The sequence below is a fragment of the Mus caroli genome, unplaced genomic scaffold (assembly GCF_978045245.1).
Source record: "Mus caroli unplaced genomic scaffold, Mus_caroli_1 scaffold_8, whole genome shotgun sequence".
Taxonomy (NCBI): domain Eukaryota; kingdom Metazoa; phylum Chordata; class Mammalia; order Rodentia; family Muridae; genus Mus; species Mus caroli.
Window position 1 is genome coordinate 102,548,575 of NW_028227263.1, and position 18,307 is coordinate 102,566,881.

An 18,307-nucleotide genomic window follows, 5' to 3' on the forward strand; every position below is an offset into this window, starting at 1 on the left:
CCCTGCCCTCCCAACTCCCCACAGTTCCCAGCAGTAAAAGTTCCCCCTCACTGTGGCTCTTCCCTAAGGAGTGGAGGGTAAAAGAATCTCACAGCATACATGGAAGACAGTATTCACTGGGGGTGGGCGGGACACCTAGGCCAAGGGAGCCTAAACTCACTTCTATTGGTTCTAAAGGTGCCCTGGTGTACAGGGTCTGCTGTATTCACAGACTCACTGTACATAACTTCAGATTACTTTGAAATGCAGGTCCTCCTTTCCTTCGCCTTCCAAGTGCAAGGATTGCATGCTTGCACCAGCACACCCTATTTACACAGAGAAGGCACTGGGCCCAGAGATTCCTGCATGCTGTGTGTGCACTCTACCATCCAGCCTTTTTGTGGGTTCTGGGAGTGGAACTCAGATCCTCAAGCTTGCAAGGCAAGGACTCTACTGACTGAGCCATTTCCCTAGCCTGACCTTGAACCAACCTTTCTTAGCCAACTCCCACGCGCTGCGATTCCTGGTGGACACCAGCTCTCAGTTTATTCCAGGCTGGGGATAGAACCCAGAGCTTTGTGCACGGGAGGTGATCTTTCTATCAACAATACATTTTATTGGAATAAATGTAAGGGTGTTTGGGGTTTCCCTCTTTTCTTTTCTTTTGTTTTTTTTTCTTTCTTCTTCCCTTCTGCAATCTTCCCACTGAAGTCTGCCATTACCCTTACTTCATGGGAATTTCCCAGGGACATGAACAATGGATAATTAAATTGTGCTGAAATTATAACGTGATGAGGACTTCTAGGGAACACAGTCTGGGAAGGGGAGACAGACGGTTATTAAAGAATTACACCATGGCAATTATCACAGCTTTGGTGCAGGCATCCCAGGGGGATTCCTGTGGGAACCCAGGGAGGCAGCTGACAACTCCCCCTGGGCTGGGTGGGAGTGAGAGAAGGCTGGCAGCCAGAGAATCTAAGGGGCTTTTACAGCCTGGCTAGGCAAGGTATGCATGCCTGCAATCTCAGCACACAGCAGGCTCGGGCAGGGGGATGGCTGAGAGTTGGAGGCCAGTGTCAATTACATAGTGATTTTGAAGTCAGCCTAGGCTTTATAGTGAGCTCCAGGCTAGTCTGTGTTACCAAGTGAGTTCCAGACCAGCCTAGCCTAAAGTAATGGACTCTACAAAACCAGGCATTAGAGATCCAACTCGGAAGTTAAGGGCACTGTACTGCTGGTGAAGAGGACTCCAAGTTCAAATCCTAGTACCCACACTGGGCGGCTCACAACTCTAAACCTTCAACACCACAGGGTCTGTCACAGTCTTCTGACCTTTGAAGACACCCCCTCCCTGGTTGGGATCAGAAGTCTAGCCCTGTTCTCTCTTTGGCTCAGCCATTGGGTGATCAGCTTTTATTGACAAGTCAGAGAATGAGTGGGGAGCAATGTTATGTTTACACAACTTTCAGTCAGGAGAGTCTTAGGATAGGCATCACAAGGCCATGTACAAAGAAATCGGTGTTTGAATAATACAAGGATAACCTTGACACAGGGCACAATAACAGTATGACTACAATACTGCACATATGGCCTGGTTCCAAGAGGCCAAGAAGGGAGAAAATTCTTTTTTACAAAGCTGCAAAGCAAGGTCCGCAGTGATCTATTATGAATCTTAAACACAGAGCCATCTCCCGACTTCGAATAATGTCGTCCTTCTCCCTTGGTTGACTGAAGTATTGTACTTGGCAGTACAAGGGCTGCCAGTTTTTAATACTGCTGCCACCTTCTCCTACGCTAATCTATACGACTTCCTCCTTGACCATTTCCTGTTGTGCCATCCTTCTCTGTTTTTTTTTTTTTCCCTCTGTTCTAAGGGCTTCTATAGTAAACCATTCAAATCCCAGAGTCATGAGCATGGTGGGTTTTTGTTGTTTTATACCCATGCATAATGAGTACATAGGCCAAGGAGAACAGTCCAGCCCGCCCTGGGTGACACTAGGCTGAACAGAACAGGGTGTCCAAGCAGTGTCTGGCCGTGCATTGCTCCATTTTGTAAAGTAGTTGGTTTGGCTTGAGTTACTCCATTTTCAGCACAACTGGCACAACACGTGCTTGTATCTAGAAGCAAATAGCTTCTATTTGCCAGTACAGGAGCCTCAAAGTGGTTGTTTATCTAAGACAGTTAAGAAATCAATCCACACCGGGCTGTGTTGGCATGAGCCTTTAATTCCAGCACTCAGGAAGCAGAGGCAGGTGGATCTGTAAGTTCGAGGCCAGCCTGGTCTACAGAGTGAGTTCCAGGACAGCCAGGGGTACACAGAGAAACCCCGTCTCCAAAAGCAAACAGCCACTCAAAACAAACCAAAACCAAACCACATCTGTAGCTAAGTTGGTAGAGTGCTTGTCTGGCTCACAGAAAGCCCTGGGTTCGATGCCAGCACTGCATAAACTGGGTGTGGGGTGCATGCTTGTCGTCCCAGCACTTGGGAGGTGGAGGAAGGAAGGAAGATCAGGCGTTCAAGGTTATCCTCCACTACATATTGAATTTGAAGAGAGACTGGGATACAGAAGACCCTTCTCAGCAAAGAAACTCATGAAAGTTATCAACCCCGAGCCTAAGATGCTGCCAAGTTCCTGGAGTAACTCAAGACAGTCAGAGTGACAGCCAGTCAGGAGATGACAAGGCGGGGGACATTGGTTCCCATGTTCCTGCAGTCTATCTGTTGTCAAGGAGACCCAGTGACCCCACAGCTTGAAACTCCCACCTACTGCCACCGTCCTGCGGGATGCATGCGCAGGCTGCAGTCCGGACTTAGTTGGGTAGAAGCCCACGGTCCAGTCTACACGTTCAACTGGGACTCTGCAATGACAAGCTGGGCTGAAGCTTTAGCAAATTGGAAGTTGGTGTTGACACACACACTTTTTTTCCAGCCTTTAAGAAAACTGCACGGGATGATGGACTCCACGGTCACAGACCCTCGCGCAAGAGCGGAGACCTTTGGGGAAAAGTTTCCAGAGCCAAAAAGCCCTGAACTATGTGAACTCCTTCCCTCAACCTTTTTTTGTTTGCTTGTTTTGTTTTGTTTTCGAGACAGGGTTTCTCTGTGTAGCCCTGGCTGTCCTGGAACTCACTCTGTAGACCAGGCTGGCCTCAAACTTTTAAAAAAAGATTTATTAATTATATGTAAGTACACTGTAGCTGCCTTCAGACACACCAGAAGAAGGCATCAGATCTCATTACAGATGGTTGTGAGCCACCATGTGGTTGCTGGGATTTGAACTCAGGACCTCTGGGAGGGCAGTCAGTGCTCTTACCCGCTGAGCCATCTCGCCAGCCCCTCCCTCAGTTTCTTTTGCTTGCTTTCTCTTCTCTCCCTGCATGCTTGTCTCTCTCCCATCTCCTTATCTCCTTCTGTCTGTCCTTTTGTTTCTTTTGATTCCTTTTAAATGGTTTTATTTTATGCTTGTTGCTACTGTGCTCTTTTCTCCACTTATATAGTCCAAGATCTTATCAAGGGAACAGTGCTGCGCATGGCCAGCAAATCCTCACACCTCAGTTTATGTGCTCAAGATGTCTGTCGTACGAATGCCCAGAGGCCTATGTTACACGAGGTTCTAGATACTGTCAAGTTGACATCACTAACCATCACATCCTGTCTTTAAAAAAAACAAAAAAACAAAAACAAAGACAGCCCTCCCCACCCCTAAAAAGGTAAGAAGAACCGCGTATGCACTCAGAGGTGGGATGCTCGCCTCCACCCAAGGCAGTATGTTTAATGTCCAGAACTACACAGAGAGAGAGCACTTATTAAAACCACAGGGTCAGGTGTCCACGGGGAATGTACAGACATTAAAGAATTCACACAGATTTTATTAAATTTATTTTTCTTTTACAAACACCAAAGTCGCTGGCCTACTTCAGCAGGAGTTTCCGGTTTTGCCTGTAGGTACAAGCCCTGGTCAGAAGGAAGAAGAAGTAGAAGGTTAAAGTGGGTCAGGTGGGCATGCCTGTTGTTATGGCAGTTGAGAGGGTTGAGACAGGAGGATTGCCCTGAGTTCCAGACTAACCTTGGTTACAGAGTGAGACCATATATCAAAAAATCCAAACACTTGGGTTGTGAGGTGGCTCACAAGGTAAAGGAAGCTGCCAGTAATCTGGATCTGTACCTCAGGACACACGTAGTGACGGCGAGAACAGACTCTAGCGTGTCGTCCTCTGACCGCCACAGGCCTGTCTTGGTATGCATGTGCTACACTTCACACACACACACACACACACACACACACGAGAGAGAGAGAGAGAGAGATGGATGGATGGGTGGGTGGATGGATGGATAGATAGATAGATAGATAGATAGATAGATAGATAGATAGATAGATGATAGATGGCAGCCAGCTAGATGATACATGGATATATTGATAAAGGATAGCTAGCTACCTAGAGAGATGATAGATGGATGAATGTATAAGTAGATGGATAGATAGGTGATAGATGAGATGGATTGAGATTGAGAGATGGGGGAAGACGGAGGTCAGAACTGACCCCACACATCAGAGGCTCAACCAGAGATACCACTGTTTCTGGTCAGGACTGGGAGACTATGGAATCAAGGCAACCAGGATCAGGGATGGATGGACAGAAGGAGAAATAACCGAAGGAAAGAGGCCGAGTACCATGATGGAACAGCAACCCTCTCCCAGAGCTATACCCCTCACTTTCCCACTTCCCAGCTTCGCCCAAGTGGCCCTTTTGGAAACAAGTCTTTGCCAGTGTAATTAAGACAAGCTGACATCACTGTGGGTTTAGATCCAGCCTGTATCCAAACACCGGGGTCATTATATGGGAAAGGCAAGGCCTCTGTGAGTCTCAGACAGAAAACAAAACACCTACCTAATGAACGGGAACCTAGATGTCCCTTGCTGAGACTCACACTAACGGCAACATGAGGCTGTGGATATGACATGGTGGGACAAGTGCTTCTTAGCACACTGAAACTTGGAGCCACCCGCACCTCTAAATGACATAGGCACAGTAGTGCACACATGTAAGCCCGCCCTAGGGAGCTGGAGGCAGGGACATCAGGAGTTTCAGGTCATTCTCAGCTACACCATGAGACTGAGTTTGAAACTAGCCTTGGCTGCATGAGACCCTGCCCCCTAAAATCAAAGTGGGAAAGAAAAGACAAAATGTAAGAGGAGAGCTTGGCATCTCTGCCTTCAGCTCTCGCCCATCTCCTTTGCTCACCGGCTTGCCTGTGTACATCTGGGCAGACCCAGCCTCTCTCTCCCACTTACAAACTGAAGCCAAAGCTAAGAGCAACTGGGATACCTTATTGCCAGCTGTTTATGGCATCCTGTCCCAGACCAGCCTAAAGGTCGTTGTCCTAAGCCCTTAGTCTCCTTGGGTAACAGAAGCATGCAGGGTTGGGTGGGCTGGAGAGAGAACTCAGTGGTTAAGAGCACTAGGGGCACAGATTTAAGTCCTTCTACCTATTTGATGGCTCAGAACCATTTGTATCTCCAGTCCCAGGGGATCCAGTGCCCTCTTCTGGCAGGCACACTGTGCACAAACTTACATATAGGCAAAAAAACCAAAAACCAAAAACCAAAAACAAACAAAAAAAAACCCCTCATTCACATAAAAACAACAACAACAAAAAAATAAATGGATCAGTCTGGGATGAGCTCCCACTGGCCAGCGCTGACCTCATGGGAACGGGCTTGCTCCCTCAAGCACTTCACACCGACCTGCAGAAGCAGGTCTGAGATTAATGGCTCAGTCAACCACATCTTGACTGGACCTGCTCACAGCCCCTACCCCTATGCCAGGTCCTCCCTTGTTTAATGTGAATCTCTAGTCACCAAGCTGCAGCTGCAATACTTGAATTTCATCTCCCCAACATGGCCACTGTGATGAAAATGTCTTCCTTCCTGCCTACCAAGGACTTCTGTTTGCTTCCCTTGGGGGAAAGTGGCTGACCTAGTCATTTGGAAGCTGCCGGCCAGGGTCTCCAGTTACATAAAGTTAGAGGCAAAGCTCAACTGGAAGATACAAACTAAGGAATGTCCAGGGTTGCCAGCTGCTAAAGGCAGCCGAAAGACCAGTGTGGGATCAGCAATCCACCCTCAGGGCATCTTTTGCCAAACTCATGATATAGGATGTCTGGCCTACCAATTTTTACATTTATTTATTTTTATGTGTGTTTGTGTGTGGAGTGGCGTGCATGTGGATGTCTGCAGAAGTATGGGAGCCAATTTTCTCCTCCTGCCATGTGGGTCCTGGTGTGACAACTCAGGTTATCAGGCAGATGACTTTATCCACTGAACCATCTGGACAGCCCTAGATAATAACTTCAAGAGATGAGAACTGAATATAGGCTTCAGACATGCGCCATCCCTCGGCCATATGCTGGCAGAGGCAGCTGCTCTACCGCTGAGACACACCCTCAGGCTCTCAGTGGGGGAACGCTAAACAAGGGCTCTCCCTGAGCCATGCCCCCATTCCTCCCAAGAATACATTTCTGTGGCTCTAAGTAACCCCATAGGTAGATGTGTCCCTCCTGTGTGCCCTGGCTATGTCCCATGAGCTATTAGGTTTCATCATTAATGCTAGGCTAATACTTGTCATTCCAGTACTAAGAAGTCTGAGGCCAAAGATAAGGTGTTCCAGATCAGCCTGAGGTACATGAGACCCTGTCTTAAAAAAAATTACATCTGGGCATGGTGGCATTTGCTCTTATTCTCAGCACTGGAGAGGCAGAGGCAGGTGAATCTCTGTGATATGGAGGCTAGTGAGGTCTACACATGGAGCCAGACTAGCCAAGTTTACATAGTGTTCTGTCTCAAAAAGGTTTCACAAATGACTATATCAATGGCAGTGTTGGTGAAGAATATATAGACAATCCTGCTAGGCAAACCTTGGTATGATCTGCACATCCATTCTCTTAGTTTCAGACAGGGTCTCACTGTATAGCCCTGGCTGTCCTGGAACTATGTAGACCAGGCTAGCCTTGAACTCTTAGAGATCCAACTGCCTCTGCCTCTTGAGTGCTAGGATTAAAGGCATGTGCAACTTTTCTCTTCTTCTTCTTCTTCTTCTTCTTCTTCTTCTTCTTCTTCTTCTTCTTCTTCTTCTTCTTCTTCTCTCTTCTTCTTCTTCTTCTTCTTCTTCTTCTTTTCTCTTCTTCTCTTCTTCTTCTTCTTCTTCTTCTTCTTCTTCTTCTTCTTCTTTTCTCTTCTTCTTCTCTTCTTCTTCTTCTTCTTCTTCTTCTTCTTCTTCTTCTTCTTCTTCTTCTTCTTCTTCTTCTTCTTCTTCTCCTCCTCCTCCTCCTCCTCCTCCTCCTCCTCCTCCTCCTCCTTCTTCTTCTTCTTCTTCTTCTTCTTCTTCTTCTTCTTCTTCTTCTTCTTCTTCTTCTTCTTCTTCTTCTTTTCTCTTCTTCTTCTCTTCTTCTTCTTCTTCTTCTTCTTCTTCTTCTTCTTCTTCTTCTTCTTCTTCTTCTTCTTCTTCTTCTTCTTCTTCTTCTTCTTCTTCTTCTCCTCCTCCTCCTCCTCCTCCTCCTCCTCCTTCTTCCTCTTCTTCTTCTTCATTCTCCTCCTGTTTTTAATGGAAGAAGGGACCCACAAAAATAGGGGGACAAGCTGGGGGCCTTTGTAGCTTTGTGATTTAGGGGAGAGAGAGAGAGAAGGAGAGAGAGGGGCAGCCATGCAGGAACCCGTGCAGTGGTTCAGAGCACTCACTGGTCTTACAGAGAAGCAAGCTTGGTTCCTAGGGCCCACATGGAGGCTCACAATTACTTCAACTCCAACTCACGGAATCCTTCTACTCCTTCTGGCCTCCACTGGGCTCTGCACTCATATGCACACACTTCCCACAAAGACACACACACACACACACACACACATACAGAATTAAAAATAATGTCTTGCTGGCAGTGGTGATGCATGCCTTTGATCCCAGCATTTCGGAGGCAGAGGCAGGTGGAAATGTTTAAAGCCAGCCTGGTCCACAGATTGAGTTAGAGTATAGCCAGGGCTACACAAATCCTGCCTCAAAACAACAACATCAACAACAATAACAAGAGTCTCAAAAGAGAGGTAAGAGAGCAGGAGAGACACAGAGCAATGAAGCAGGATGGGAACTGACAGGCATAGTGATGGGGGACATCAAAGACCCCTTTATGCATCCATTTTTCCTTCTTTTCCTTTCTCACTCTTCCAGCCCCCTTTCTGTCTTTCCTTTTTGAGATTGAATCTCATGTAGTTCAGGCTAGCCTCAAACTCACTATTTAGCCAATGATGACCTTGAATTTGTGACCCTCTTCCTCCACTTCCTAAATGCTGTGGTGGCAAATGTGTGACACCACACTCGATTCATCTAAACCTGGGGACTGAACCATGGCTTTGGACATACTAGGCAAATACTCCACCAATTAAGCCCCGTCCCCCACTTTCTGAGATAGCATCTTTCCGTGTAGCTCAGACTGGCCTTGAACTTCTACCCATCCTCCTGCTTCAAGCCTCCCAAGTGCTGGGACCGTGGTCATGGACCACCACATCTGGCTGGTATCCATGTCTGAGGGACTCAGGGACAAAGGGGTTTCTGAGTAACTCACGCGATCAGGATGACCAAGAAGGTTAGGATGGCCAATCCGACAGTCACCAAGTCTCCCACCAACACCATGTTCCTTGGTTTGTTGTCGTCCTGGAATTTCAGAGTCATGCGGAACTGCCCATCCTCTGGACAGGGAAAAGTGAAACTCAGCTTTAACCACTGCCCTCAACGGCCTCCTCCACCTCAGCTGTTCAGAGGCTATCCACCCAGCCATAGATCAGGCTCCCAAGTCCCATTCACCTAAGGCAAACACTGCAGCCCAGCCTGTCCCAGCCACAGCCCAAACCAAGGGCTGAGTGAACCACACTTCTTGTTGGCTGTGAGAAGGAGGCAAGAAGTTGGACCCAAACCCAAGGAAAGAGTTGGGTGTGGTGGCTCAAGACTGTCATCTGAACACTTGGGATACTGAGGCAGGAGGACCACTCTGAGTTGAGGGCAGTCTGGGCTACTGACTGAGACCCTATCTCTTTTTTTTGTTGTTGTTGTTGTTTTTTGTTTTTTGTTTTTTTTTTTGTTTTGTTTTTGTTTTTCGAGACAGGATTTCTCTGTGTAGCCCTGGCTGTCCTGGCACTCACTTTGTAGACCAGGCTGGCCTCGAACTCAGAAATCCGCCTGCCTCTGCCTCCCCAGTGCTGGGATTAAAGGCGTGTGCCACCACGCCCGGCTGAGACCCTATCTCTTAAAAAGGAGGAAGGGGGGAAAAGGAAATGAGGGGAAGAGCAATGGAAAAGGGAGAGAAGGAAGTGATAAAGAGGGAGAGAGGAAAGACACCAACCCAGAACACAAAACGCACACAACATCTCCTGGCAATGTGCTCCACAGTTGGAGACCACCGCCTCCCCACCCCACCCCTTCACGAGCTTCCTGGCATCTGTCCTGCATCTTCCCCTCTCTCTTCAGCCCTGCAATGCCTTCTGTGACCAAGACTCGGCTTGACCTCCAAACTGTAACTGTGCCCTACCCACCCTCTGCACACACTGAAAGAATAAACATTTTGGTTAAAAATAAAAATAAGTTGGGCAGGGTGGCACACACCGTCGTCAGGCAGATCGGTGTGAGTGTGAGGCCAGCCTGGTCTACAGAGGGAAATCTTGTCTCAACAAATCAAAAAACAAAACTAAACAAATAAGCCAAAAACAAAACAAAACAAAACAAAAGTGAGCAGGTAAGCCCTTGTGTTGGGTCCTAGTTGGAATAAATCATCAGCTGTGGAAAGATTCAGGTGACAATTAGGGCACTGGTGGACAGGTGTGAAATTGTCTGCTGTTGCCGAGGTCATGGCCTGGTAGGTGGGTAACGGTGGCTGCACAACTGTGAGGGCCTGAGATTGAATCTCAGAACCTACATTAAAAAGCTGGGGATAATTATACACATTTTCTAACCCCAGGGCTGTGGGAGGCTGAGACAGAAAGATTGCTGAGACTTCTTGGGTACCAGCCAGGCTCCAGATCCAGCAAGAGACCCTCTTTCAAGGGAGCATGTTGGGGAGACGCAGAGGGGATACCTGGTGCGTCTTCCTCTCCACGGCCACATGTTCCCACAGGCCACACGCACACACAGGGAACTTCTCTGTTATCAAGAGACCATTGTGGTGAGAGGAGACAGTGTCCTTAGAGCTACGCGGACTGTGTGGGAGAAGCAGGTAGCCGTGGTTCTTTCTTAAAGACCGTGGTGTCTGAGTGAGAATGGTCCCCACAGGCTCAAAAAATACTCGGTCACCACAGAGTGGCACTGTTTGAAAGGACTAGGAGGTGTGGCATCCTTCGAGGAGTGTGTCACTGGAGGTGGGTTTTGAGGATTCAAAAAGTCCATTCAAAGCTCAGAGTCTCTCTCCCTTCCTGCTGCGGGCACATCTGGATGTAGAGCACAACTGCAACACCAGTAAAAATAAATTGTTAAAAATAAAATAAATTCTACTGCAAAGACTACAATGAGTCTTTTAGGAGGAAAAACATTGCAGTTCAATGTAACATGAGCCCTGAGACCTGAAGAGAGGGAGGGGAGCCATGATAGAGTAGGAACAGCAGAGCGGTGGCCGGGAGGGTGGGTCTGCACCGTCCACCCTGCTATAAGGATATGGGTGTGCATAGAACGTTTGAGTGACTGAATTGGTCTTTCCATGCTTTTCACGTAGGAGAATATCCAAACATAAACCGTGTTTTCTGAGAGAGCATCTTTTAAATGTGTGTGTGTGTCTGTCTGTCTGTCTGTGTCTGTCCGTGTGTGTGTGTGTGTGTCTGTGTGTGTGTTTGTATGTGTGTGTGTCTGTGTGTGTGTTTGTATGTGTGTGTGTCTGTGTGTGTGTTTGTATGTGTGTGTGTCTGTGTGTGTGTTTGTATGTGTGTGTGTCTGTGTGTGTGTTTGTATGTGTGTGTGTCTGTGTGTGTGTTTGTATGTGTGTGTGTCTGTGTGTGTGTTTGTATGTGTGTGTGTGTGTGTGTGTGTGTCTGTATGTATGTATGTGTCTGTATGTGTGTCTGTATGTGTATGTGTGTGTATTTGTCTGTATGTGTGTCTGTGTATGTGTGTGTGTCTGTATGTGTATGTGTGTGTATTTGTCTGTGTGTGTGTCTGTATGTGTGTCTGTATAGGTATGTGTGTGTCTGTATGTGTGTCTGTGTGTGTGTTTGTATGTGTGTGTGTCTGTGTGTGTGTGTCTGTCTCTGTGTGTGTGTCTGTATGTGTATGTGTGTGTCTGCATGTGTGTGTGTATCTGTGTGTGTGTCTGTGTGTATCTGTGTGTGTGTCTGTATGTGTGTGTCTGTATGTGTATGTGTGTGTCTGTATGTGTGTGTGTGTCTGTATGTGTGTGTGTGTCTGTATGTGTGTGTCTGTATGTGTATCTGTATCTGTATGTATGTGTGTGTCTGTATGTGTGTATGTCTGTATGTGTGTGTTTGTATATGTATGTGTGTCTGTATGTGTGTGTCTCTGTGTGTGTGTCTGTATGTGTGTGTCTGTGTGTGTGTGTGTGTGTCTGTGTGTGTGTGTGTCTGTATGTGTATGTATTTTTGTTTGTGCCAGAGGTTAGGTATCTTCTTTAATCCCTCTCCACCCTGATTTTGATGCAGGGTGTCTCACTGAACCCAGTTCTTACAAATTCGTCCAGGCTGGCCACTGAGCTTCAGGAATCTACTTCTCTCCCTTACTACCCAATCCCCGAGTGATAACTCTGTAGCTCAGGCTAGCCTTGAACTACAGATCCTCCTGCCTCAGCTTCCCAAGTGCTTGTGGGGAACATTGAAACAGGACTCTACAGAAACAAAGACTGTGGGGAGCCTTGAAACCATGCTGCAGGAGCATGGCTCTCTCTCCTATGCTACCCTTGGCTTTTCCAAACCCGCAGCTTACCAAAGCAGTATTTTTTCTTGATGCACTTGGGCGTGGTTTTCTTGCAATATAAACAGTCCAGGACCTCCGCTTTGAACGAGTCTGGGCAGGGTGAGAGGGAGACGTGGAGAAAAGCAAACCCCAAGAACTGGCAAGAACAGTGGGGGGAACAAGGGGAAAAGGAGGTGGGGTGTCTGTATGTGTATGTGTGTGTGTCTGTATGTGTGTATGTCTGTATGTGTGTGTCTGTGTGTCTGTATATGTATGTGTGTGTCTGTATGTGTGTGTCTCTGAGGGTTGCAGGAGCTGCTACCCAGCACAGCCGGTGGAACAAATGCCATTCATGTGAGAAATGGTTTTTGAAAGACTAAATGGAATTTTCATAGGCCAGGTGACCAAATGTTCTGATCACAGAATATTTAGGGTTATGTGTGCTAAGGGTTAAACTCAGGTGACAATTAGGGCATTGGTGGACAGGTGTGAAATTGTGAAATTGTGCTCTACCACTGAGCCACACCCCCAGCACCTCACTGGGGGATTCTAGGCAGGGGCTCTACCACTAGACCACACCCCAGCCCCTCACTGGGGGATCCTAGGTGGGGGGGCTCTACCTCTGAGCCACGTCACCAGCCCCTCACTTGGGGATTCTAGGTGGGGGCTCTACCACTGAGACACATGCCATCCCTTCACTGGGGTTCTAGGTAGAGGCTTTACCATTGGTCTACATTGCAAGTCCACTTTTTTTTTTTTTTTAAATCCTGAGACAGGATTTTGCTTAGTTATTCAAGTTGTCCTTAAACTTGTGATTCTCTTGCCTCAGCCTCCATCAGTAGCTTCTATGATAGACCTGGGCCCCCATGCCTCTTCCCCCTTTGTAGACAACCAAATATTCTTTGTTGCTGTCATTTAACACTGTATGTATTTCCTGTGTGTGTTCATTCACACAGACGTACATGAATGGAGGCCAGAGAACAATGTGGAAGTCTGTCTTCCAATCATGTGGAACAGAACTCAGGTTGTCAAGTTTTTTTTTTTTGTTGTTGTTGCTTTGTTTTGTTTTTAAAGCAAACACCTTTACCCTCTGAGCCACCTCATTGGTCTCGACATTTATTAATTTTTAGATCTGCTACTTTTGGTCCTGGAGCCTCCTCTGACAAAGGTGGGCACGGTGCACCTGACTCCTCCTTTTCCCGTGCAGCCAGGAAGATATTTCCCAGGATCCCTTTGCAGTGAGTTACACCCTCGTGTCCTCTACTGAGTCAAAGGAAGATGAAAACTGTGTTGGGTATCATTCCAGGCCACCAAACTCTCTGTGTGGTTCCCGAGTCTCAGAGGCCAGTATAAATGCCACATACCCAGTGGTACCCACAGTTACAGAGTTCCTGAGGCCCCAGCTCAAAGACTAATCATTTTCATGAGTCCTTAAAAAGCAAATCTTTAGGAGCCAGAGAGATGGTACAGCTGGTGAAGGTGTTTGCCAACAAGACTGGTGACCTGAGTTTAATCCCCGGGACCCACAGGGAAGATGGAGAGAACCAAGTTATTCTCTGACCTCCACATGTGTGCTGTACAAACACACACACACACACACACACACACACACACACATTCTAATAATATAAAATGTAAAACAAACAAACAAAATGACAAGCTGGGGGTGGTGGTGCACACCTTTAATCCCAGCACTCTGGAGACAGAAACAGGAGGATCGGTGTGAATTCTAGGCCAGCCTGGTCTACCGAGTGAGTTCAGGACAGCCAAAGCTACTGAAACCCTGTCTCAAACAAACAAACAAACAAACCCAACACAAATCCTGAGGTTGTCTTGGTAACTCATGAAATACCAGCACTGTTGAGGGGGAGGCAGGAGGACTGCCATGAGTTCCAGGTCAGCATGGGTTACAGAGAGAGAGAGAGAGAGAGAGAGAGAGAGAGAGAGAGAGAGAGAGAGAGACCTTGTGTCAAAAAAGAAGCAAAGGCAATTGGGGTGGGAGGAGTGAGACAGAGATAGCTCAGTGGATAAGATGGCCGCCTTGTAAGCATGAAGATTCAAGTTCAGTCCTTAGAACGGAAGAGTTGGAGGTGGTAGTGTGTGTAGTCAAAGCTCTGAGAACGAGGCAGAGGGATCCCGTGGGGCTCACTGGGCAGCCAGCCTAATCAGTGACTTTCATGACACCAAGAGACCCTAGCTCAGAAACCAGGGTGGGGCTGAAGAGATGCCTCAATAGCTCAAAACCTTTACCAGTTCTCAGATCCCAGCCCCACTTGTAGTTCACAGTCATCTGCTCATGCAACACACATACGTGTACACACATGTATGTGCACATACACACATGCATGCACAAACACGCACACATATACACACACTTGTGCATGCACAGATACACATATATGCAATACACATATGAAGGCACATACACACATTCGTGCACAAACAAATATACACATGCTCGTGCATGCACATGAACATACATACACGCATGTGCACACGCATGACCCATGCATGCACACATGTGCTTTCACATTCATGCATACAAGCATGTGAGCACACACATGCACATGCATGCACTCACAACAAACCACCCTCCCTTGATGACGAGGGGTTCATGGTTTTGTGGTAAAGTGAGTAGGGCATTGAGGTTGATTTGGGAGGAATGGGGAATAGGTTGTGGGTGCGGAAAATTAGAACTCACGGCAAGCTTTGTGGTCACAGGCTGAAAGAGAAGAGAACCGATATGAGGGACATGCAGACATGGTAGCTTGAGAATTGAATTGGGAAGGGATCAAGGGAGAGAAGGGGGAAATCTGGCAAGATGGGGATGCTGGGGGTCCCAGGAGTGCTATTAGGAGGGAAAGAACTGGGTGGGGGAGAAGGGGCGGCACCTTTCATTTCATAGTCTCTCAATGCTCTCTTTAGTTCCTTGATGGCATGTTCCCTGAAGCTCACCAGCTCTTCCAGCAGGGGAACATCTGAGGAGGGAAGAGATGCTCGTCAGTGCAGGTCCTCATCAAACCTCCAGCCACTTACAGAGCTGTCGGACTGGGCTACAGAGCTGGCTCAGTGGTTAAGAGCACTGGCTGCTCTTGTAAGGAATGTAGGTTCAGTTTCCAGCTCCTACATGTTGGCTCACAAACACCTGGAACTCCAGTTCCAGGGGAATCTGATGCCCTCTTCTGACACCCACAGGTACTGCATGCACAAATGGCATATAATACATGCAGAAACAAAGAACGCCCAAAACCCCAAAACATTCATACACATAAAATTTTAAGAAGTGCTCCAGATTTTAGAGGTTTTCATTTCGGTTCTTTGCAAAAGTAACCTGACTGTCCAGAAAGAATCTGAATTCTGGAAGGCTCCCAAGTGTGTGTGCAGTATGTGTGACTTAAACTGCGTGTGCAGACTTGTTTGTGCTTGAATAACGGCTGGTTCCCGTGAATCCTGGCACCTAGAAACAGCTGCTTATCTGCCTCTCAAGAGCTTCGAGGCTGGCTTTGAACTCTAATTAGAGGGATTCAAAGTCATGGTCCTCTTGCCTCAGCTTCCTGAGTTACTAGGATGACAGGCCACGGGTTTACTCACTGGTGGAAGGTTATTACAAATGTTAGATTTTTTTTTTAAGACAGCTGTAGAGAGACAGAAAGAAAGGCTTGGTCCGACCTTAGATGGGACTGTGCTTATTCACCGCAAAGAAGTAGATGGCCAGAATGCCTACAGAGGAAGAAGCCACCCCTTATCCCATTGAAATGATTTCTGTAGTCTGCAAAGAAAGCTGGGAAATGTAGTCTTTCGGCAAGACACTGCCAAAAACACCCCATTTATAAAAATCGAAGTGTTTGAGAGATACAAGAAGACAGAAGTGTGTGGCTGGCCACACCTAGTGATGGGCATTATAGAGATGGGAGTGTCCCGCATACATCGTCAACTCTGTGTGACTTTGGATGGGTCACCTGGCTTCTTTGAACCTCAGCTTTTCTCCCTCTCAATCCTTTCTCAAAGTCTGCCTGTCACAGCAAAGGACACATGCCTACCCAGGGGAGAAGCAGGGCATGCGGAAAGGAAGGCCAGGAGGTGGCTGAAGGGTCTCCCACCTGTCTTAGAGTTAGCCTTTATATACTGGGCTTGGTTCTTGAAGGATGTTGCCACTTTTTCCAGTTGATCCACGACTGCAGACCAGAAGGGAGGCCCTGTCAGGTCAGAAGGCCCGCAGCTCCCCGGGCCTCTCCCCTACGCACCCAAGCACACACCCACTTTCCCCACGAAAGCGTTCACTGCATAGTCCCTGAAGAAAGGCCCCTCCATGCTCAACAGCAGGGCCTGAGCGCGCGCCTGCAGCCCTTCCAGATGGAAGCGCTTGGTGACGATGGCCTCACGCAACTGCCTGAGCTCCAGTAGCACTGACTGGTCGCACTGCAGGCAGCCCCATGCCCCGGGGCCGCCCAGGCCACACAAAAGCACCAGGGCCAAGGCCAAAGGCATGGTGGGGACTTTGTGACCTCACAGAGGAGACCTCAGAACACTGTGTAGCTCTGGAATCCAGTTACTTAACATATTTATTGAACACCTGCTGGGTGCTGTTCTAACCCCCATCCCCCACCCTCACCCCCTCCACCCCCACCCGGCCCTCCTCCAACCCCTAAAGCCTGGCTGAGAAAGACTCAAGTGGCCTGCCTTACTGTAGGCTAAATTTACTAACTCAACAGACTTTCTTGCTTTCCTTCTTCCTCACGTTTCTTTCTTTTTTCCTCTTTCTTTCTTACAACATCTTACTAATTTTCAAAGCCAGGTACGTCTTTAATCCCAGCACTCTGGAGGCAGAGATAGCTCTAGGCCAGCCTGGTCTATACTAGTGAGTGCTAGGACAGCCAGAGCTATATAATAAGACCTTGTCTTGGAATAGGTTTGTTTGTTTGTTTGTTTTGAGACAGGGTTTCTCCGTATAGCCCTGGCTGTCCTGGAACTCACTTTGTAGACCAGGCTGGCCTGGAACTCAGAAATCTGCCTGCCTTTGTCTCCCGAGTGCTGGGATTAAAGGCGTGCGCCACCACACCCGGCGGAATAGTTTTTTAAAAAAATAATTTTTGAGAATTTCACAGACACATACAATGTATTTTGATCCTATTCATTGCCCCAAATACTCCCAGATCCACACCCAGTTTCTTTTTCTCCTCTTCCTTTCTCCAGCCCTCCCTCTCCCTATTTCTAAGAGTGTGTCACACAGCCCAGGCCGGCCTTGAACTTTATATTTATCGAAGGATGACGTTGAACTCCCAATCCTCTGGTCTCAACCTCCTGATAGTGGTGATTACAGGTGTGCAGTACCTTATCTAATTGTAAGTCCAATTTTAAAAGTTCAAGGAGCCAGTGAGATGGCTCAGCAGGTCCTCAATGTTAGGCTAAGCAGAGAAAGGTACTTGGCTGGTCTGGGTCAAGCTGTGCCACTAAGAGATCACACCACACAGTAGATCTAAGGCAAGAATGTTATTATGAGTGGGGGGGTGGTGGTGGTGGTGGTGGTGGTGGTGGTGAAGGGATCTCTAGAAGAGAGACGGGGAGAGAGAGAGAGAGACAGACAGACAGACAGAGAGACAGAGAGAGGCAGAGACAGAGACAGAGACAGAGAGACTGGGAAACAGAGAAGAGACACAGAGAGAGACATGATGTTGAGAGAGACCTTTCAAAGGGTGTGCACATCCCACTGAAACGTAAGCAGCTTGTAGCAACAGTGGAGATGGGCTGCCCCTGGCAGAGGGGCAGGTGATGACTTAAGCTGCTGGAGCTGAGTGGCTAAAAGTCAGGCTGGGGGGAGCACCTGATTTACAACACTTAAGTATGAGGACCTGAGTTCAATTCCCAGGACCTACACTGTGGAAGGACAGAATTGACTCTCCAACGTGGGTCTCTGAACACACATTCACCATGGCACGTGCCCCTCCCCCAATAAACATGTAATTTAAAAAGTGCTTAGCACTGAGCGTGGTTCATAGCACCAGCTGGGAGCCTGACCCCCTTTGCCTGCTTTTGGGACCCTAGGAGAGTGCCTAGTCTTATCAAAACGTGATATGCTAAGATTAGTGGATGTCCCTGGGAGGCTTGCCCTTTTCTGAAGGAAAACAGAGGAGGAGTGGATCTGTGGGAGAAGGGGTGGTGGTGTGGAGGACTGATAGAAGGGAGGGGAAACTGTAGTCTGGATGTAATATATGAGAGGATTAAAAAAAAAAAGCAATAGGTGTTCTTGCATAGGAATCTGAATTTGGTTCCCAGCACCATATGGCAGCTCTAGTTGCAGGGGTCTGATGCCCTCTTCTGGTTTTTCTGGGCACTACACCCATGTGCACCTACACATAATTAAAAAAAAATTTTCTTTTTTGGACTTTTTGAGAAGGT

At 47.7% G+C, this 18,307-nt stretch overlaps 1 protein-coding gene across 5 annotated transcripts; it reads right to left on the bottom strand.

Annotated features, from left to right (window-relative positions):
* Positions 1 to 3,843: 3,843 nt before the first annotated feature.
* Positions 3,844 to 16,399, bottom strand: Izumo2 (IZUMO family member 2). 5 transcript variants are annotated; one of them, XM_021168216.3, is made up of 7 exons: positions 16,168 to 16,399; positions 16,012 to 16,086; positions 14,803 to 14,889; positions 14,613 to 14,633; positions 11,942 to 12,022; positions 8,592 to 8,715; positions 3,844 to 3,935 (listed from the first exon to the last, which is right to left on the bottom strand). In XM_021168216.3, the coding sequence occupies exons 1-7, from the start codon at positions 16,397 to 16,399 to the stop codon at positions 3,893 to 3,895; spliced, it is 663 nt and encodes a 220-aa protein (XP_021023875.1). In that variant the 3' UTR covers positions 3,844 to 3,892. The 5 variants fall into 5 exon arrangements, 3 of the variants coding, with proteins under 3 accessions (XP_021023875.1, XP_021023876.1, XP_021023878.1); XR_002378407.2 differs by lacking the exon at positions 3,844 to 3,935 and adding an exon at positions 10,095 to 10,460 and having other exon boundaries at positions 8,655 to 8,715; XR_002378406.2 differs by lacking the exon at positions 3,844 to 3,935 and adding an exon at positions 10,095 to 10,460 and having other exon boundaries at positions 8,655 to 8,715; positions 11,942 to 12,068.
* Between the last annotated feature and the right edge of the window lie 1,908 nt (positions 16,400 to 18,307).